Raw genomic sequence first — 22472 nt, 5'->3', positions numbered from 1 at the left:
TCATGTAGATATTTAGTCTAGAACTACAGTAAGATCATGATGATATTTAGTCTAGAACTACAGTAAGATCATGTTGATATTTAGTCTAGAACTACAGTAAGATCATGTTGATATTTAGAACTACAGTAAGATCATGTAGATATTTAGTCTAGAACTACAGTAAGATCATGTTGATATTTAGTCTAGAACTACAGTAAGATCATGTTGATATTTAGTCTAGAACTACAGTAAGATCATGTAGATATTTAGTCTAGAACTACAGTAAGATCATGTTGATATTTGGTCTAGAACTACAGTAAGATCATGTAGATATTTAGTCTAGAACTACAGTAAGATCATGTAGATATTTAGTCTAGAACTACAGTAAGATCATGTAGATATTTAGTCTAGAACTACAGTAAGATCATGTAGATATTTAGTCTAGAACTACAGTAAGATCATGTTGATATTTAGTCTAGAACTACAGTAAGATCATGTTGATATTTAGTCTAGAACTACAGTAAGATCGTGTTGATATTTAGTCTAGATCTACAGTAAGATCGTGTTGATATTTAGTCTAGAACTACAGTAAGATCATGTTGATATTTAGAACTACAGTAAGATCGTGTTGATATTTAGTCTAGAACTACAGTAAGATCATGTTGATATTTAGTCTAGAACTACAGTAAGATCATGTTGATATTTAGAACTACAGTAAGATCATGTTGATATTTAGTCTAGAACTACAGTAAGATCATGTTGATATTTAGTCTAGAACTACAGTAAGATCATGTTGATATTTAGTCTAGAACTACAGTAAGATCATGTTGATATTTAGTCTAGAACTACAGTAAGATCATGATGATATTTAGTCTAGAACTACAGTAAGATCATGTTGATATTTAGTCTAGAACTACAGTAAGATCATGTTGATATTTAGTCTAGAACTACAGTAAGATCATGTTGATATTTAGTCTAGAACTACAGTAAGATCATGTAGATATTTAGTCTAGAACTACAGTAAGATCATGTAGATATTTAGTCTAGAACTACAGTAAGATCATGTAGATATTTAGTCTAGAACTACAGTAAGATCATGTAGATATTTAGTCTAGAACTACAGTAAGATCATGATGATATTTAGTCTAGAACTACAGTAAGATCATGTTGATATTTAGTCTAGAACTACAGTAAGATCATGTTGATATTTAGTCTAGAACTACAGTAAGATCATGTTGATATTTAGTCTAGAACTACAGTAAGATCATGTAGATATTTAGTCTAGGACTACAGTAAGATCATGTAGATATTTAGTCTAGGACTACAGTAAGATCATGTTGATATTTAGTCTAGAACTACAGTAAGATCATGTTGATATTTAGTCTAGAACTACAGTAAGATCGTGTTGATATTTAGTCTAGATCTACAGTAAGATCGTGTTGATATTTAGTCTAGAACTACAGTAAGATCATGTAGATATTTAGTCTAGAACTACAGTAAGATCGTGTTGATATTTAGTCTAGAACTACAGTAAGATCATGTTGATATTTAGTCTAGAACTACAGTAAGATCATGTTGATATTTAGAACTACAGTAAGATCATGTAGATATTTAGTCTAGAACTACAGTAAGATTATGTTGATATTTAGAACTACAGTAAGATCATGTTGATATTTAGAACTACAGTAAGATCATGTAGATATTTAGTCTAGAACTACAGTAAGATCATGATGATATTTAGTCTAGAACTACAGTAAGATCATGTTGATATTTAGTCTAGAACTACAGTAAGATCATGTTGATATTTAGTCTAGAACTACAGTAAGATCATGTTGATATTTAGTCTAGAACTACAGTAAGATCATGTAGATATTTAGTCTAGAACTACAGTAAGATCATGTTGATATTTAGTCTAGAACTACAGTAAGATCATGTTGATATTTAGTCTAGAACTACAGTAAGATCGTGTTGATATTTAGTCTAGAACTACAGTAAGATCGTGTAGATATTTAGTCTAGAACTACAGTAAGATCGTGTAGATATTTAGTCTAGAACTAGAGTAAGATCGTGTAGATATTTAGTCTAGAACTAGAGTAAGATCATGTAGATATTTAGTCTAGAACTACAGTAAGATCATGTAGATATTTAGTCTAGAACTACAGTAAGATCATGTAGATATTTAGTCTAGAACTACAGTAAGATCGTGTTGATATTTAGTCTAGATCTACAGTAAGATCGTGTTGATATTTAGTCTAGAACTACAGTAAGATCGTGTTGATATTTAGTCTAGAACTACAGTAAGATCGTGTAGATGTTTAGTCTAGAACTACAGTAAGATCGTGTAGATGTTTAGTCTAGAACTACAGTAAGATCATGTAGATATTTAGTCTAGAACTAGAGTAAGATCATGTAGATATTTAGTCTAGAACTAGAGTAAGATCATGTTGATATTTAGTCTAGAACTACAGTAAGATCGTGTAGATATTTAGTCTAGAACTACAGTAAGATCGTGTTGATATTTAGTCTAGATCTACAGTAAGATCGTGTTGATATTTAGTCTAGAACTAGAGTAAGATCGTGTTGATATTTAGTCTAGAACTACAGTAAGATCATGTAGATATTTAGTCTAGAACTAGAGTAAGATCATGTAGATATTTAGTCTAGAACTAGAGTAAGATCATGTAGATATTTAGTCTAGAACTACAGTAAGATCATGTAGATATTTAGTCTAGAACTACAGTAAGATCATGTAGATATTTAGTCTAGAACTACAGTAAGATCATGTAGATATTTAGTCTAGAACTACAGTAAGATCATGATGATATTTAGTCTAGAACTACAGTAAGATCATGATGATATTTAGTCTAGAACTACAGTAAGATCATGTTGATATTTAGTCTAGAACTACAGTAAGATCATGATGATATTTAGTCTAGAACTACAGTAAGATCATGTAGATATTTAGTCTAGAACTACAGTAAGATCATGTAGATATTTAGTCTAGAACTACAGTAAGATCATGTAGATATTTAGTCTAGAACTACAGTAAGATCATGATGATATTTAGTCTAGAACTACAGTAAGATCATGTTGATATTTAGTCTAGAACTACAGTAAGATCATGATGATATTTAGTCTAGAACTACAGTAAGATCATGTAGATATTTAGTCTAGAACTACAGTAAGATCATGTAGATATTTAGTCTAGAACTACAGTAAGATCATGTTCACACACAACACTCTGCACTTACTCCTGATTTCTCTCAACACCAGAGCTGTCACTCAATACATCACAAACACAGGAACTGTTACTTATTTGAAAAGTGACTCAGATATTTCCTCCTAAATTAACAAGTAATGCGTTACTTTACTAGTTACTAAAAAAAGTAATCTGATTATTTGCGTTACTTGTAATGCGTTCCCCAACACTGCTCATCTCACACACACACACACGCTGACCTCTGACCTCCGACAGCGGCCGGCCGCGCGCTGGAGACCTTCGTGGGTGATGACGTGAACACCATGCTGATTGTCAATCTGCTGAGCGGGACGGAGTACAGCGTCAAAGTCATCGCCACCTACACCACGGGGTCCAGCGAGGCCCTGAGTGGACGAGCCCAAACACGTGAGTCTGAGCCAGGCCTGCAACGCTTCCTCCATTCTACCCCAGTATCTGATGTAAATAAATCCTCGATTTCAGTGTGTGTGTGTGTGTGTGTGTGTGTGAGAGAGAGAGCACCGCTGATGTCTCTGTCTGTGTCTCCAGTGTATCTGGGTGGGTGTGTGTGTGTGTGTGTGTGTGTGTGTGAGAGCACCGCTGATGTCTCTGTCTGTGTCTCCAGTGTATCTGGGTGGGTGTGTGTGTGTGTGTGTGTGAGCACCGCTGATGTCTCTGTCTGTGTCTCCAGTGTATCTGGGAGCGTGTGTGTGTGTGTGTGTGTGTGTGTGTGAGAGCACCGCTAATGTCTCTGTCTGTGCCTCCAGTGTATCTTGGAGTGTGTGTGTGTGTGTGTGTGTGTGTGTGTGTGTGTGTGTGTGTGTGTGAGGGAGAGCACCGCTGATGTCTCTGTCTGTGTCTCCAGTGTATCTGGGAGAGTGTGTGTGTGTGTGTGTGAGAGAGAGCACCGCTGATGTCTCTGTCTGTGCCTCCAGTGTATCTGGGAGTGTGTGTGTGTGAGAGAGAGCACCGCTGATGTCTCTGTCTGTGCCTCCAGTGTATCTGGGAGTGTGTGTGTGTGAGAGAGAGCACCGCTGATGTCTCTGTCTGTGTCTCCAGTATATCTGGGAGTGTGTGTGTGTGTGTGTGTGTGTGAGAGACCACCGCTGATGTCTCTGTCTGTGCCTCCAGTGTATCTGGGAGTGTGTGTGTGTGTGTGTGTGTGTGAGGGAGAGCACCGCTGATGTCTCTGTCTGTGCCTCCAGTGTATCTGGGAGTGTGTGTGTGTGTGTGTGTGTGTGTGAGAGACCACCGCTGATGTCTCTGTCTGTGTCTCCAGTGTATCTGGGAGTATGTGTGTGTGTGTGTGTGTGTGTGAGAGACCACCGCTGATGTCTCTGTCTGTGTCTCCAGTATATCTGGGAGTGTGTGTGTGTGTGTGTGTGTGTGTGTGAGAGACCACCGCTGATGTCTCTGTCTGTGTCTCCAGTATATCTGGGAGTGTGTGTGTGTGAGAGAGAGCACCGCTGATGTCTCTGTCTGTGCCTCCAGTGTATCTGGGAGTGTGTGTGTGTGTGAGAGAGAGAGCACCGCTGATGTCTCTGTCTGTGCCTCCAGTGTATCTGGGAGTGTGTGTGTGTGTGTGTGTGTGTGAGAGACCACCGCTGATGTCTCTGTCTGTGTCTCCAGTGTATCTGGGAGTATGTGTGTGTGTGTGTGTGTGTGTGTGTGTGTGTGAGAGACCACCGCTGATGTCTCTGTCTGTGTCTCCAGTATATCTGGGAGTGTGTGTGTGTGAGAGACCACCGCTGATGTCTCTGTCTGTGTCTCCAGTATATCTGGGAGTGTGTGTGTGTGTGTGTGTGAGAGAGAGAGCACCGCTGATGTCTCTGTCTGTGTCTCCAGTGTATCTGGGAGTGTGTGTGTGTGTGTGTGTGTGTGAGAGACCACCGCTGATGTCTCTGTCTGTGTCTCCAGTGTATCTGGGAGTGTGTGTGTGTGTGTGTGTGTGTGTGTTTGTGTGTGTGAGAGAGAGCACCGCTGATGTCTCTGTCTGTGTCTCCAGTGTATCTGGGAGTGAGTGTGTGTGTGTTTGTGTGTGTGAGAGAGAGCACCGCTGATGTCTCTGTCTGTGTCTCCAGTGTATCTGGGAGTGAGTAACCTCAACACGTTCCAGGTTCGCACCAGCAGCATGTGTGTTCAGTGGCAGCCGCATCAACACGCAAACCTGTACCGCCTCGTCCTGCAGTCGCCCCCCAGTGAGTGCACTTAAACACACTTACACATGCTTCAGGAACGAGTGTGTACTCAGAAGTGAGCGAAACCTGACACAACCTACTTCTGATGACAGTAAAGTATGTACACTGCAAACAATGCTTTTCTTACTTAGATTTTTGTCTTGTTTCCTGCCAAAATATCTAAAAATAATTATCTTGTTTTCAGAAAAAAAAGTTAATTTAATCTTGACCATTTCTTTCCTGAAAACAAGATAATTATTTTTAGATATTTTGGCAGGAAACAAGACAAAAAAAATCTAAGTAAGAAAAGCATTGTTTGCAGTGTAATGAATATTCAGTCAAACCAAAAAATGTTCAGACCCCAGATATAATATTAACATGATTCATATAACATATAAACATAATTCAGTGTAATTTGACAGATGTCTTATTGTGTTCTGCCATGAATATTATAAACTCTAAAATATAAAGCGTGAATACACATACTCTTACATTGTTTTATAATGAAATAACAATAATTCAGTAATTAAAACACCATAGTCTTTGATAAAGTATAAATACATATCCAAATGTTCAGATACGCTTTAGTCTTATTCAGAAGAGTTCACACACTTTACCTGATGCTGATGTACAGTGCAGTAGATGTCAACACACACACACACACACACACACGCGTGTAAATCTTTGGGTTTCCATTCAATCCTCTGTTTCAGACGGTGAGAAACAGGAAGTGAGGTTGAGCGGCTCCACGTCCAGACACTGCTTTAATGACCTGACTCCCAACACACAGTACACCATCAGCATTCACGCTCAGCTGCAGGACACAGAGGGACCTGCCGTCACCACCACACAGAGAACATGTACGTACACACACACACACACACACAGAGAACATGTACGTACACACACACACACACACACACACACACAGAGAGAACATGTACGTACACACACACACACACACACAGAGAACATGTACGTACACACACACACACACACACACACACACAGAACATGTACAAACACACACACACACACACACACACAGAGAGAACATGTACGTACACACACACACACACACACACACACACACACAGAGAACATGTACGTACACACACACACACACACACACACACACACACAGAACATGTACAAACACACACACACACACACACAGAGAACATGTACAAACACACACACACACACACAGAGAACATGTACAAACAAACACACACACACACACAGAGAACATGTACAAACACACACACACATACACACACACACAGAGAACATGTACAAACACACACACACACACACACACACACAGAGAAACACACACACACAAACAGATCTGTAGTGAAGTTATACACTTTCAGTAAGACTTCAGTTTTGAGTAACTAAAAATGTAATTTTTCCTAGAAAACATATAATTTGAGATTGTTTTTGAAAACTGTGACCAGTGGCATGAGATCCTCTCGATGAGCAACACTGACTGTGATTGTATGTGATCATGTGATTATACATGTGTCCGTCGCTGTGAGCCAAAAACACATTTTGAGTTTAAATGACGTCTTGTGATATAGTTATTGAGTCTCTCATTGATACAGTAGATGTAAAGGTCGAAATGCAAAAAAAAAAATCCAAACCATTGTTAGCCATTACAGGTTAGCCATTAGGTTCATGACAAAATGGCGCCGCTGATGGCAGCTATTGTGCGTTGCTCTTCAGTGTTCGTATTGTTTTTGTTTGTTTTTCCTGTTTTTTGTTTTTCAAATAAGATCAGTTTTACCAGGGATGATCTGCTGAACATTCGGCAGAACACACCACAAAATCTTCTACCAGTTTTTGATTTTTCGGACGTTTTGCTGGACATTGTAGTTGGTGGAGCCGTAGCTCTGGTCAAACGCTACAGGAGGTGCAGGCGGGGGAAGAGAGCAAACTCAGACAGCTCCGTCAGGCCAAAGAAGATGCTTACAGAAAGGGGGATAAAGTCTTGTACAAACAGGCCAAATACACACTGGAAAAGGAGATCAGAGTGGCAAAGAAGAATTATTCTGACAAGCTCAGGAACAAATTCTCTTCCAGTGATCCTGCTTCAGTGTGGATTGAAGGACATCACCAGCTACAAAACACCACTCTGGAGAATCAACACCTGGGAGACGATTTAAACGAGTTCTTTTGTCGTTTTGAACGATCACCCCACACCCGCCCAGAACACCTCTCCACACAACCATTCACACCTCCAGCAACCCCTCTCTCCCCCACACCTACAATTCAAATCAGCGAAGATGATGTGTGCCAGGTCTTCAGGAAGAACAAAAGAAGGAAAGCACCTGGTCCAGAGGGTGTGTCACCAGCCTGCCTAAAAATCTGCTGATCAGCTGGCCCCCATCTTCACACAGATCTTCAACAGGTCACTGGAGCTGTGTGAAGTCCCCTCATGCTTCAAACGCTCCACCATCATCCCCGTCCCAAAGAAACCCAAAATTACTGGACTTAATGACTACAGACCTGTGGCCCTAACGTCTGTAGCCATGAAATCATTCGAAAGACTGGTTCTGGCTCATCTGAAGGACATCACTGGACCCTTACTGGACCCCCTGCAGTTTGCCTACAGAGCAAACAGGTCTGTGGATGATGCAGTCAACATGGGACTGCACTTCATCCTGCAGCATCTGGACAGACCAGGGACTTATGTGAGGATCCTGTTTGTGGACTTCAGCTCTGCTTTTAACACCATTATCCCGGAAACCCTTCAAAATAAACTAACTCAGCTCTCCGTCCCCACCTCCGTCTGCCAGTGGATCAACAGCTTCCTGACAGACAGACAGCAGTTAGTAAAGCTTGGCAAATTCACATCCAGCACTCGCACCATCAGCACTGGAGCTCCCCAGGGCTGCGTACTCTCCCCACTGCTCTTCTCCCTCTACACCAACGACTGCACATCTAAAGACCCCTCTGTCAATCTCCTGAAGTTTGCAGATGACACCACACTGATCGGCCTCATCCAGGACGGTGACGAGTCTGCTTACAGACAGGAGGTTAAGGAGCTGGCTGTCTGGTGCAGTCTTAACAACCTGGAGCTTAACACGCTCAAAACTGTGGAGATGATCGTGGACTTCAGGAGAAACCCCCCTGCTCTCCCCCCACTCACCATCATGAACAGCACTGTGACTGCAGTGGAGTCATTCAGATTCCTGGGCACCACCATCTCTCAGGACCTGAAGTGGGATATTCACATAGACTCTATTGTGAAAAAGGCTGAGCGAATCATTGGTACAACCCTCCCCACTCTCCAAGAACTGTACTTATCCAGAGTGAGCAAAAAGGCTGGTAAAATCACTCTGGACCCCTCACATCCAGCACACTCCCTCTTTGAACTGTTACCGTCTGGTCGACGCTACAGAGCTCTGAGCACCAGAACGACCAGACACAGGAACAGTTTCTTCCCTCAGGCAATCATCTCATGAACACTCAATAAATAAACGTGGAACACACAACTAATTCATTATCCATTCACCACACTCACTTATTTTATTTTTATTTTTCTCATTTCTAATTTGCACATACTTGACCTGTACATACATAGTCGCCTATATTATATATTGTGTATTTTTTTTTTTTTTTTTTTTTTTTTTTTTTTTTGCTGCTTTGTACATTGGTTATTGGCTATTTCTTGTTATTTTGTTTTTATTACCTGTGTCCTGTCCTGTTACTGTCTTTCTGTTGCACTGTGGAGCTTCTGTCACTACAACAAATTCCTTGTATGTGTAAACCAATAAAGCTCATTCTGATTCTGATTCTGATTTCAGTGATACATTTGACTGTATCTTTCAGCAAACGCTTTGTTCCTTCACGCTGGGAATTTCCTGAAATCCAAACATTTATAAAACTCAAGGTTATTTTCTTAAACGCACATTCTCTTTGTGCCGTGTGGCTCACAGCACGCCACATGCACTGAAGTGGTTCCTGTGTTCTCCTTTGTAACGCTGTCACTCAAATGTGTTTGTAGTTCCTGTGGCCACGGCTCCGCCCACCACACCCAGCACCACCGCCCCCCCGCCCACTCTTCCCGCCACTAAAGAAGGTACAGGTCACATGACATCACTGGTGGTGAGTCTTCATGCAGCGGTTCTCATCTGCTCTGTGTGTGTGTGTGTGTGTGTGTGTGTGTGTGTGCGTCAGTGTGTCGAGCCGCTAAAGCAGATCTGGTGTTTCTGGTGGACGGATCGTGGAGTATCGGAGACGACAACTTCCAGAAGATCGTCCGCTTCCTGTACAGCACCGCTGGAGCGCTGGACCGGATCGGTCCGGATGGGACGCAAGTGAGTGACATGTCAAGCACTTACTGTGTGAACACACAAAATGTTTGGACGTGATTTGAAAAGGCCACGCAGTTTCACAGCCAAAAAGGACCAGCATAGAAAATGAATGAGAAATGCAAAAATACGTCAATACAGAGCAGAGCACAAAAAACTCAGCCGTGAATTAGGGCTGCCACTAACGACTATTTTCATCTCGATTAATCTAACGACTAATTTTTCGATTAATCGATTAATCTAAATGACTAATTTCTCGCAAAAAATCAACAATTTTACTTAAAAATATTTTATTAAACCAAATGAAATCCAAATTTCTATGAAATCCTTTAAAGCAAAAGTGAAGTGCAGCATAGAGAACAAGAAGCAGGTGTCCAGATCACTGAAATCAGTTCAGTATTATAGTGTGAGAACGACATCATATCCACCTGTTCTAGTCTCATAATAATAACATTATCATCAAACAAACACTCTTTAAAGGAGCATTTACCAGAAATATTATTTACCAGAATTTATTTAGGTGAAAAGTGTAAATGTGCAGTATTTCTGAAAAATCCTTTTTTTTTTATATAAAATCAATTAATCGGAGATGCTTTTTATTATTAAAATGTAATGGAACAATTAAAATGGAATCCAGAAAATAATGGAAAACAGAATTTGGTACAGATAAAACTGTAAAACTCAAATAATTCGATTTTTTTTTTGTGGTAATAAAAATGGATTTAAGTGAACAATAGCTTTTAAAATGACTTAAAGTACAAATGTTAGGGGTGTAACGATAGGGGTGATCTTCAGCTGGGATGTTCCTGTTACAACGCAGCACGGTGCTCGTCAGAGGATTCGCTGACTGACACCGGCATAAAAAAATATATATTTTACTTTTTAAAAAGTTTTATACATATCATTTTTTATGTATTACATGGCATATTTTAAAAACATTTGAAAATATAAAATGTATGTTTATTTGCAACAAGTTATGCTAACAACAATAAAAATACATTTAAACAGCGAATCTTCTGACGGGCACCGCGCTGCGTTGTAACAGGAACATCCCAGCTGAAGATAATGAGGAAATTACGCTCTCTTCACCAAGTGCATTCCTAACGACTACATAATGACCCGCACGTGCCCTGCTCACTCCAAAGTGCCCACTCCAAGGGGATAGGGATGATCACTTCCATTTGGACCTGCCCGCGAACCGTTCGATACACGATACGTATCGTTACACCCCTAACATATATAACAGCAATGATGCAATAATAATTAGTTCAAAGAAAGTATCAAAAGCAAGAAATCATATGGTTTTATTGAACAAAACTGTTAAAATACATAATATATTCTAAACAATAGAGTTAATGTAGATTACGCATCACAACAAAGAAATCTCAATGTATTCTCCTGTGTTTGAGTAGATTTATAAATGATTCACCTCACAAATCTGATGAAATGGCACACGTTGAGTTCCCAGATGAAGGTTATAATAAACACAAACTCAGAACAGCATGCAGAGATGAGTTTGAGTCGCTCCTCGTGTAAATAATAAGAGTTTCTGTGGAGCTACTGTGAGACGCATGCACTTAACTACACGCATGGACATAATTAAAGCGCATATACTGTGTGAACTGCATCGCATATCATTATTTAAATCATAACGTTTGGGAATTCACAATTCTGCTTACTTATGATTTTTAAATGGGTTTAATATATCATGCAGCCTTGGAAAATAGTCTAAAATGTGTTTTATGGATTCTCGTCTGTGAAATGCGCCACTTCCGGTATTTTGCCGCTTAGTCGACAGCCCTACCGTGAATATTATAGACTCTAAAATATCAAGAGTGAATACACACACACATTGTTTTACAATGAAATAATAATAATTCAGTCATTAAAACACCTTGGGCCAGCGCAAACCATCTTTTGATGTTAAAACATTACTGTCAGGTTTTACTAAAGAATTAGCGCTGAAAAGGCGTGGACACAGTTGTTTTTGCGCCTGACCTTATTGAATATGCATTTCTAGGAGTTTTCCTTTCAGACGCAACATTTATGGGAAGAGAGTATTAAAGTCAATCACGCAATGAGATTTACTAACGTCTGTGCTCGTCGAATTACTGGCATTTGCGCCATTATCTAACGCCCCAAAAAAAGCATGTGTTAAACTGTTTTGCGCAGCGAACAGAGAGCACATGGTAGAAGCGAGAGGGTTTTTCCACACGTATTAGTTCATTTTGTTTGCCAACTCATGTTATATTTAATTTGCTTCAGGAAAAAGACGACTTCGAACCATCAACTGTGAGTCACGCAATATCAAAACTTCTTGCAAACCTTAATTTTTTGGCCTCTGGTTCTTTTCAGCATACTGTGACTTCTTTATTCTTTATTCTTTATTTGCGACTGCTCTAATTTTCGCTGCACTTGGTATATTGCGTTAGTTGTTATGTAAATGCTGCATCTGTGTTCTCTAATTTGCGCAGTTGTTAGTAAATCGCCCGCAGACATTCCCACGCCCATCAGCACTGGTTTGGAATTGCGCTCGCGCTAATTTGCCCTGTTTAGTAAATCTGGCCCCTTATCTTTGATAAAGTATAAATACATATCCAAATGAAAAGCTAATAAAAATGAGTAATTATTAAAAGTTCAGTGTTTTAGGTGGAGATAAAGGCCGTCCTCCTCTGTCTGTGTGTCTCTCAGGTGGCTATCGCTCAGTTCAGCGACGACGCTCGCACCGAGTTCAAGCTCAGCTCATACGATAATAAAGAGAACCTGCTGGACGCCATTCAGAGGATCTCATATAAAGGAGGAAACACAAAGACAGGCAAAGACACACACACCATCATCATCATCATCCACCGTAAACATATACACGCGTGTGACTGTGTTTGACCTCTGACCTCTGCAGGCCGGGCGATGCAGCATGTGAAGGACTCTGTGTTCTCGGCGGTGGGCGGAGCCAGAAGGGGCGTGCCTAAAGTCCTGGTGGTGCTGACGGACGGCCGTTCCCAAGACGACGTGCTCCAGGTTTCCCAGGAGATCCAGACGGAAGGTGACGAAAGTCTGCCGTGTTACGGTTCACGACTCTTTAAACCAGGGCTGTTCAGATCCAAGAGGTCCGGCCTCTATATGTCCTTCCCACTGGAGCTCCAGACTATATATATTACACACTTCCATCTGGGCACCAGTAATGATTTGTAAAAGAACAAGTAAAACCCTAAACAGTCAAAAATAGACAATAAGTGGCTTCTGAGAATTTTTCTATTTAAAAAAATCGTCAGTTGAGCCCAATTAGATATGAATATTAAAAGATAAGATCCGGTGTTTTATGAAGCTATTATTATCTTTTATGTTTAGATACACATGTAAGGCAGAAGGCCATGTGACAGAAAAGATCCTGTATGTGGTTCAGGGTTTTCCTCTTGAAGTCTGGACTGCTTTTTATATTCAGTTTAAACATAAAGCACTTTCATCATGAGCAGAAAAGTTAACTGTAATTTCAGTGTTTATGTTGTCTTTCCTTGCCATTTCCCCAATTGTAATAATTATGTGTTTATTTTAAAATGCTCTTGATTTTATTCTGATTAATAATGCTCGATGTAGATGAAAAAATGCCTCGTCTCAAACCTGGTCAGAGATAAAAAGACCTATATTTGCAGCACTGTTGTTTTCTGCAGTTTTTTAGCAAAAGTATGGATCTATTTTGCTGCTCGCTGTGTTTCTGCTTCTGTTGTAAAATAACTGCATCACTCACAGCTCTTAAAGGCGCTTTACAGAAGCAACACACACGGGAAGGACTTGAATCAAGCACGTTTGGCTCTAGATGAGAAATATTAGAGGACATGATGCCCAAATATCATTACAGTAAAAGAGCCTGCGCACTCCTGGTGTGAACCACACACTTTATATAGAAATGGTAAAATGGTCTCGCGGTCCGGATCTCGTTTGAATATGCCTGCTTTAAAGGTTGATGTTTGATATAGCCTGTGTTTGTTGTAGGTTACATTGTGTTTGCCATCGGTTTTGCTGATGCTGATTACGGCGAGCTGGTGAGCATCGCCAGCAGACCCAGCGAGAGACACGTGTTCTTCGTCGACGACCTGGACGCTTTTAGAAAGATCGAAGAGAAACTCATCACCTTTGTCTGTGAAGCTGCGTCAGCCAGTAAGTGTGTGTGTGTGTGTGTTACTTTAGTAACATTGATATACTGTTTTTATTAATATTTTAAATTGGATTCTATTTTTATATTTTCTGCTTTCATATTAATTTTAGTTCAAACTTTTGTAATTTTGCTGTGTTTTTGTCATTTTCATTAATTTTTGTTGTTTTTATGTATGTCTATATAGTTTTTATTCATTTTATGAAAATTTTAGTTTGTTAAAGTTAAACTAAATGAAAATGAGAACTGTTGCCATGGCAACTAGTTTTTAAAATTTTATTTCAAGTTAACTGTTTTATTTATAGTTTTAGTTTTAGTTAACCATAATAACCCTGGTGTGGTTGTATCTACTTATCCATATTTTGGAGAGAAATTTGTAGGGGTGTGCCAAAAAATCGATTCACAGAAAAATCTAGATTTTCATTTGCAACGATTCAGAATCGATCTGAAATGTCCAAGAATCGATTTAATAAATAAATAAAATCAGCTGGATGTTCGCCTCCATTTTTGTAACTAGCCTACTGGTCTGTACTGATGCCACCGCGCAGCCGGTTTTTGAACGTAAGCGTGCGCGGCAAATCACTAAAACAAAGAGGAAGCAAATATGGATGAGAGGGAGATCCAATCAGCCCCGTCTTCACTTAAAGCTAAAGTTTGGCGTCATTTCGGCTTTTACCGAATGCCTGGAAGCACTGCGCTGGACATGACACACACAGTGTGCAAGCTTTGCAAAACGAAGACCAAGTACTTCGGCAGCACAACAAATGCGCGTGCTCATATTACTAGGCATCACCCGGAGCTCAGCGACACGGAGCAGAGTCAGCCGCCAGCTGCAGACCAACGCACACTGCAGTGCTTCACGAAACTCCCTGCCAACTCCGAGAGAGCAAAAAAAACCATTTATACAAAAAATATACCATTTTGTATTATGAAGAAGCACTTTATTTTTGTTCCAACTTATTTTATAGCTAGCTACTAATGAGTAGCAATTGAGAACCAGACAATGTTTTTGATAAAAGGCACTTCCCTGAGAATTTAACTTAATAAATGTGAAAAAGACACTTTAATGTCTCCGTTTGTCATTCTGTATAGCAAAGCAGATGAGAGTAGATCATGATCAGAAACCCGATTAGAAATCATTATGAATAAAATCGAATAATTTTGAATCGAAAATCTTTTTGAATCGAAAATCGATTTTGAATCGAATCGTGGCCTCAAGAATCGGAATCGAATTGAATCGTGAGATGGTAAAAGATTCCCACGCCTAGAAATTTGTACCCAGAAGTGGTATAAACCTTACTAAACCTCCTATTGGTGACATCATCATTTCTAAAAACAGCATGCAAAAAGTAAACCAAGTTAAAATTATAATAATGCAGAAAGTTTTAGTCTGTTGGTGTTTGTGTGTGATTATAGTATAATTAATATTATCTATAATTGATATTCTATCTGTATAGAAAAATAATAGAAGTCTACGGCCTGAACTTATTAGGTAAACGTGTGTGTGTGTGTGTGTGTGTGTGTGTGTAATGAGCGTGTTTGTTGACGTGCTTCTGTTTTGTCGTCTGTAGCGTGTCCATCAGTACCCATGAGCGGCAGCACTTTACCAGGTACACACACACCACACACACACACACACACACACACACACACACACACACTCTTCAGTTATTTCTAATGAAGCTTCATGCTTTGCTGTTCCTGATGGGGACAAACTGCAGATGCTCTCGCGGTTCATTTGAGTTCAGCCTCAGCCATTCAGAGCAGAGATATACATGAGTCGGTTTGAATCCCACTGAGCTGCTGAGGGCAGGACTGGGTTCTGCTGGAGATGTGCTTGTTCTTGACTGATGGTTGTGCCCAGGGTTCAGGATGATGGAGACGTTTGGGCTGGTGGAGCATCTGTACAGCAGCGTGAGCGGCGTGTCCATGGAGCCGGGGACCTTCAACAGCTACAGCAGCTTCAGACTCGGCAGCGACGCGCTCGTCACGCAGCCCACCAGGTGACGCCCCATTCACGCTGCTTTACACTCACACTGCAGTCACGCCACACTTAGGGGCAGATTTACTAACAGCATACTTTAAATAGTACTGTCAGGTTTTACTAAAGATGCTCAGTGAAGAATTAGTCCTGGAAAAGTGTGGACAGTTATTTTTGCGCCTGACCGTATTGAATGCATTTGTAGGAGTTTCCCTTTCAGACGCAAAAGTTATGGGAGGAGAGTATTAAAATGAATCACGCAATGTGTTTTACTAAGCTTTGCGCTTGTCTTTTGCCCTCCAGTTCTTTTTAAACGTACTGCGGCTTCCTTATTTCTTTATTCTTTATTTGCGACTGCTGTAATTTGTGCTGCGCTTGGTATATTGCGTTGGTCAATATGTAAATCAGATGTTGCGTTTGTGCTTTAATTTGCTTGTTGTTAGTAAATCACCCGCAGAAATTTCCACGCCCATCCGACGATTTTAGAATTGCGCTCTCACGCTAATTTGCCCGGTTTAGTAAAACTGGCCCTTAATATCTAGACACTGCCAAAAAAAACCTAAAACATAATCCAACGTATAATACATCCAAAATCAGGGTATCTGCAGGTCTTGAAAGGGTCTGAAAAAGGCTCAATTCACTCTTCCACAAATTAAAGCCTTAGAATCAGAGCAAATTAAGTTAATAGTCATGCCATTAAATGTTGCATAAATACAAAGCAAGTCTTTCTGCCTCAGTATTGGTATAAATATTTCCAGTACAAATGTCTAAACATCCTTAGATCAAGGCACATTTACTTTAGATGCGAATTTGAGATATGAAGTCTTGTTTTTTGAGAAACTGAGTTTATGATTTAAACAAGAACAGATATCAGTCAATGGGGTGCACGCTTTTGCAGTGTGATCAGAAATACAATAAAGGTTATTTACATATTCTAATATTTGGAAGAAGAAATATTCAAGCCTTTAGCTCTTTGTTTGTAAAAAGATTTAAAAAGTAATGGAGATTGTATTTTAAAATCTTAAAGTGTTGCTAAAAAAAGACTCATTGTGCACTCTGGACATTTACTTTTAGAACACATAGTCAAATTGTGTTCCTTCAACACCTCGTCCAAACCAGATGCAACGCGACTCCGTGACGCCTGATAAAAGCAATCTTTTCTCATGTTAATGTTAAGCTTTTGTCCTAACCAGACGGATTCTGTTTTAGAAACATTTCTATTTCTGCGACGTCACAGCTGAAAAAACAACATGCAAACTATAACTGATAATCTTAGGTTGTGATTATGTGCTTTATTCAATGTGAGTTTAAATATCATTGTGTGACCTTTATAGCCATACTGAAATCAATAATAAAATATTAATACATTTAAGGAAACTCCCAAACAAGTGTATTCCATGACAGAGACTGTATCACTCTGTACGTATTTTAATCACTGTAAAATAGTGTAATATCTATTCATTTATTTTTATCCATTTCGTTGTGAGGGCAGTGCACTTGCGGAGAGGCTCCGCCCACACGCTCTTCTGATTGGCTGTGATTTTTGATTGATTTTGGCGTATCTTACTGTTTTTCCCTGACACATTCATCATAATCATTACTACTTGCTGTGGCGTGTACTTGAGTGCGTATTAGTCAATGTGGGCAATTAAAGGGTCATAATAATGATTTAAATTGTTTATTAATAAACGTGCGATTAGTCGACTAATTAACGACTACTAGTGGATCAGAAAAATCCTTAGTCGAAGGCAGCCCTAATTGACACACTATTTTCCTGTTTAATACTGTAAAGCTGCTTTGACACAATCTGTATTGTTAAAATATAAATAAAAGTGACCTTGACAATTTTTGCACATTAAAAAATAAATACAAGCCTCACGCTTTCAATCACGTTGACACACTGCCTCCGAAACTTTTGTCTGTCATTGAAAAAAATTCAGATCGGGTTCGATTTTCTGCATTATTCGTATCCATAGCAAGCATTTTAATAGGTGTTTTGACATTCAGAGCCACCGTACAAACGAACGCCAAAATCCAGAATGGCGATTGTCAAGTTCATCCACTTGGTCTCGCAGCAAAAAGCACCATAAAGATCCTTGCACACGGAGTTCACAGAAATTGGTGGTCTTCTTTTTAATATGTGGCTCTAGTATCGCTAGCATAGCATCGAACTGAGCCACGGACATCCTGAAGTGGCATCTCCTTAAAGGGGTCGTATAATGCTACATGCACTTTTAAAAGTTGTTGGAACTGAAACGTGCGTTAGCACAGTGTGTTCACAACCACCCTATAATGATACAAATCCACCCAGTGTTGTTGTTTTTTTTATCTACTAAAATCTTTCTCAAATCGAGCCGATCTCTGTGTGACGTCACACGGATGGAGGCCCCTCCCCCGATTGTTGATTGACAGTAGCGTTTCAGCATAGACCCGCCCTGAGTGAGCTGTCATCTGGTGTTTCACCGCCGGAGCAGATGTAGAATGACTCCGAAGTAACTGAGGTGTTCTGTTGTTGGATGTAATAATGAACATAGCAGTCGTCATTTACTCCCAACATCTGAGCCGCTGAAGAGGACTACGCTTGGTTCTGAAGGGAATACGCCCTCGACCTGCCTAAATGCATCTTATGTTCACCCGAATCATTCATGATCCAGTCTCTCAGAGATCAGCTCGGAAGAGAGGGGCGGAGTCAGCAGAGCTCATTAACATTTAAAGGAGAATAACACAATACGGCTTGCTCTGAAAAGAGCTGTTTTTGACACTACCAATGAGAAATTTGAACCAAACTGTGTTACAGACTTGTCATTAAGACCCTAAAAATAATATCAACTTGTGGAAAATGGGCATTATATGACCCCTTTAAAGAGGGGGAACTCTCCGTCCTCTCTATATCTCAGGATTGGATAGACCCATTATTTACTTTCTTTTTCTCTTTTTAAGAAATGAGAGGACAACAAAATCATCCTCACTGCTAGAAGACTCCATTTAGTACTGTTTTGTGAATTTTATTATTATTATTTTTTTCACAGTGGATTAATTAACATGCAAGGTTTCTGTGCGTGACAAATTTTTAGGAAGACGAATACGAAAAAAACGCTTATGAAAATTCCGGACTCAGTGTGCAAGAGCCTTTAGTCTCACTTTCCCCTTCACAAAACCACATGCACGCAGAGCTGGAGGTGTAGAAATCAATCTCTGAACTCTGATGGTGCAGGTTCATCCATCCGGAGGGTCTGCCGTCAGACTACACCATCACCATGCTCTTCCGCCTGCTCCCCGAGACCCCGCAGGAGCCCTTTGCATTGTGGGAAGTCCTGAACAGCAACAACGAGCCGCTGGTGGGAGTCATTCTGGACAGTGAGTAACACAACGCATCATGGGTTCGATTCTCACGGAATGAACTGATCACGCTTACCTTGAATTGAGATGAATCATAATTTAATAAAGCAATAAGCCCCAAGAAGACGTGGTTTACAGTGAATTTATAACAGCTAGGGGGCGTTGTTAGGCACGACACGAAGCGTTAGCTGTTATAAATTCACTGTAAACCACAGCTTCACAGGGCTTAATGCTTTTATAAAACGGTTATCCCATATACGTAGCAAGGTTTCATAAAATAAAACAAACATTATTCTTCCGCCAAACAATGTAGTTCCTCAGAAACGGTTGTGGTTGCAACAAAGTGGTTGCCGAGCAACACACAGATGTAAACAAAGGTGTTTGAGTAATTTACAACAGCTTCGAACGCGGCTCAACCAATCAGAATCAAGGAACTAACTATCCATGTTACAGTGCTATGCATAAGTTTAGGCACCCATGCTAAAGTTGACTAAAAAGAGGAATAAAAAATTATCTTTTGGAAATTGAACTTAATGCCTTAATTAAAAAAATTGGGAAAAATCCAACCTTTAAGGACACCAGTTTTCTATGTGAATGAATAATGTATCGTAAATAAATAAATGTTCTTCCTTAAAATACAGGGTGCATAAGTTTGGGCACCCCTATGTTAAATTCCCATAGAGGCAGGCAGATTTTTATTTTTAAAGGCCAGTTACTTCATGGATCCAGGGTACTATGCATCCTGATAAAGTTCCCTTGGCTTTTGGAATTAAAATAGCTCCACATCATCACATAGCCTTCACCATACCTAGAGATTGGCATGGAGTACTTTCCATAAGATCCCCTCTCAATGCAAATCAAACCAGCTATTAGGCTAACTGAAATAAAACCATGCCAATCTCTAGGTATGGTGAAGGCTATGTGATGATGTGGGGCTATTTTAATTCCAAAAGCCAAGGGAACTTTATCAGGATGCATAGTATCCTGGATCCATGAAGTAACTGGCCTTTAACATAGGGGTGTCCAAACTTATGCACCCTGTATTTTAAGGAAGAACATTTATTTATTTACGATACATTATTCATTCACAAAGAAAATTGGTGTCCTTAAAGGTTGGATTTTTCCCAATTTTTTTAATTAAGACATTAAGTTCAATTTCCAAAAGATTATTTTTTATTCCTCTTTTTAGTCAACTTTAGCATGGGTGCCTAAACTTATGCATAGCACTGTATAATTGTAATTATAAAATATAATTAGGATTTATGTTTCTCTCGTTTTATTAAGCATAATCATCTGCGATGTTAGCCTGCTGCTTATTTATACTGAAACATTTCTAATTTGGCATTTGCATTATCTTGCATTGGTAACAAGCAAGATAATGCATTGGTTGCCAGATTACTAGAGCTTAAATCCCCCAATTAGAGCTTTTTTCATAAATCAATACATTTTCTGTCCAGTGGTTTCAGCTGCTTACACACATTTTCCAAACTTTAGACACAAATCCAAGAATTCCACACAAAACTCAAAATACCTCACATCTCTTGCAAAACGAAGCACTGCATTCAAAATATCACAAACACATCTCAAAATCAAACATTTGCAAACACCTTTGCCATAATATGAATTCCTGTTAGATTTGTGTGTGTTTCATAGAGAATCGTGTGTTGTGTTTTGCAAAAAGTGTTTTCTGAAATTGAAACCTGAGTCAAGGCTGTGAATCAGTGTCTGGTTTTGCAGATCTGGTGTGTGCTTCTGCTGTTTGAGCGTCAGCTTTCAGAAACTGTGTGATAAGGACAGATTTAGTGTGGAAGCAGCTGAAAAACACTGTAATTTTCCAACCTGGCAACCATTAGCACACACTCTCACTGCATTACAGAAAAAGTGCTGATGAGCTGAAAACAAGGGGAAACATAATCATGATCATGATTCGTGAATAATTTTTAAAATTGTTGTGCAGCTCTATCTTGATGAAGGCATCAGCTGGATGCATGAATACTGAAATCCAGACAAGATGAATGTCTCTTCTCCTGGTTTCTCTTCACAGATGTAGGAAAGACTCTGACTTACTTCAACAATGATTATAATGGTGATTTCCAGACGGTGACGTTTGAGGGGCCGGACATCCAGAAGCTCTTCTATGGCAGTTTTCATAAGGTCAGAGGTCACAGCCGCAGGAGATGGGCTGTTTCTCAGTATGCGTTCTTGCGTCCTTGTGTTCTCGTTCTAAGTCATCATCAACCGTCGAAGTTTAGTTCCAGTTCTCAACAACACAAGTACGAAGGACGCATGAAAGTTCCCGGATGTGTTCTTGATATCGAGGATGCATTGAGTGCAGACGTAAGAGAATCGATCCGTTAGAAATCCCAGAAGACGCTGCGGGCGGCCGGTGTACAGAAGCCTGGAAGCTTTACACTCGCTCTGCTTGCTTTGACTTCATATCTATATTTAGGCTATTTATAACTCAACGGTTCTTGAAGTTGAAGTAAACATTTATCATTTTGTTTTGCTTAATTTTAATAAAGTTATGAGACCCGGAGAAAGGCTGCATTTTTATTGGCATATTAAAATGATTCTTAACATAGTCATCGTTAAACATACAACGCTGCAAGAACACAATCTCGATTCTCTTAAGTGTGCGTTCTGTGTCCTCGCGTCCTTCTGAGTTCGTTCCTCCAAGGAAGCCTTGCAAGAGTCTCCACGAGAACACAAGTCTTTTCTCTGCGTTCTTGGAATTGAGAAACAGCCATGCTGTCCGGTCCAGCAGTGAGTGTGCTGCTGTCTAGGGCTGCAGCGATTCGTGGACGTCATCGATTATAAAAATACGTCGATTAGCATGGAGAGCGTCGACTCGTCGCACCTTTAGCCCATTGTGCGAGCCTGCAGTTATCCCTACTTAAGACTGTTTTTCTGCCGTGTTTAATACAAACAAGACTCTAGAGCAGAAGGTAAAGGCTAGTATGGCAACATCACTTCATAGAGATGTGTTCATAGAGCATAATATTATTATAGGACCGTCAGAACCGCAGTTATACAGCCAACTGATGGCTTTACGCTGTCAGGATTCACAGCCACATTCAAAGCTGCGCTGAATGAACGGAACAGCACGGGACATCTAGTTACCTGTATAATCATGACGGGTTTAATTCAGCCATAGAGACGGAGAAATGATTTGCGTTCATCTTCAGATCCACCGGAGCTGCCATCAGTGGGATCGCGCCAAACATGCTCTCTGCACTCGCTAGCATTTAAAATCATTGTTAGTAGTTTAACTGTGTGTTGGATAGGACAAGCCTCGACTCGGCTCATTTAT

The 22472-nt window shown here is 39.9% G+C and overlaps 1 protein-coding gene across 1 annotated transcript in view; it reads left to right on the top strand.

Annotated features, from left to right (window-relative positions):
* Positions 1-22472, top strand: part of LOC306884876 (collagen alpha-1(XIV) chain-like) — an 84213-nt gene that overhangs the window by 43083 nt on the left and 18658 nt on the right. Inside the window, exons 22-33 of the mRNA XM_079441104.1 lie at positions 3455-3604; positions 5278-5394; positions 6087-6233; positions 9386-9460; positions 9559-9698; positions 12384-12507; positions 12592-12735; positions 13683-13847; positions 15414-15452; positions 15707-15845; positions 19038-19180; positions 21207-21316. Of these exons, the coding sequence (XP_079297230.1) occupies positions 3455-3604; positions 5278-5394; positions 6087-6233; positions 9386-9460; positions 9559-9698; positions 12384-12507; positions 12592-12735; positions 13683-13847; positions 15414-15452; positions 15707-15845; positions 19038-19180; positions 21207-21316 (1493 nt within the window). The remainder of the gene's footprint in view (positions 1-3454; positions 3605-5277; positions 5395-6086; positions 6234-9385; positions 9461-9558; positions 9699-12383; positions 12508-12591; positions 12736-13682; positions 13848-15413; positions 15453-15706; positions 15846-19037; positions 19181-21206; positions 21317-22472) is intronic.

Source organism: Barbus barbus (assembly GCF_936440315.1).
Source record: "Barbus barbus genome assembly, chromosome: 19".
Classification (NCBI taxonomy): domain Eukaryota; kingdom Metazoa; phylum Chordata; class Actinopteri; order Cypriniformes; family Cyprinidae; genus Barbus; species Barbus barbus.
The sequence above is the reverse complement of the archived record's forward strand: the minus strand, read 5'-3'. Positions and strand labels throughout refer to the sequence as shown.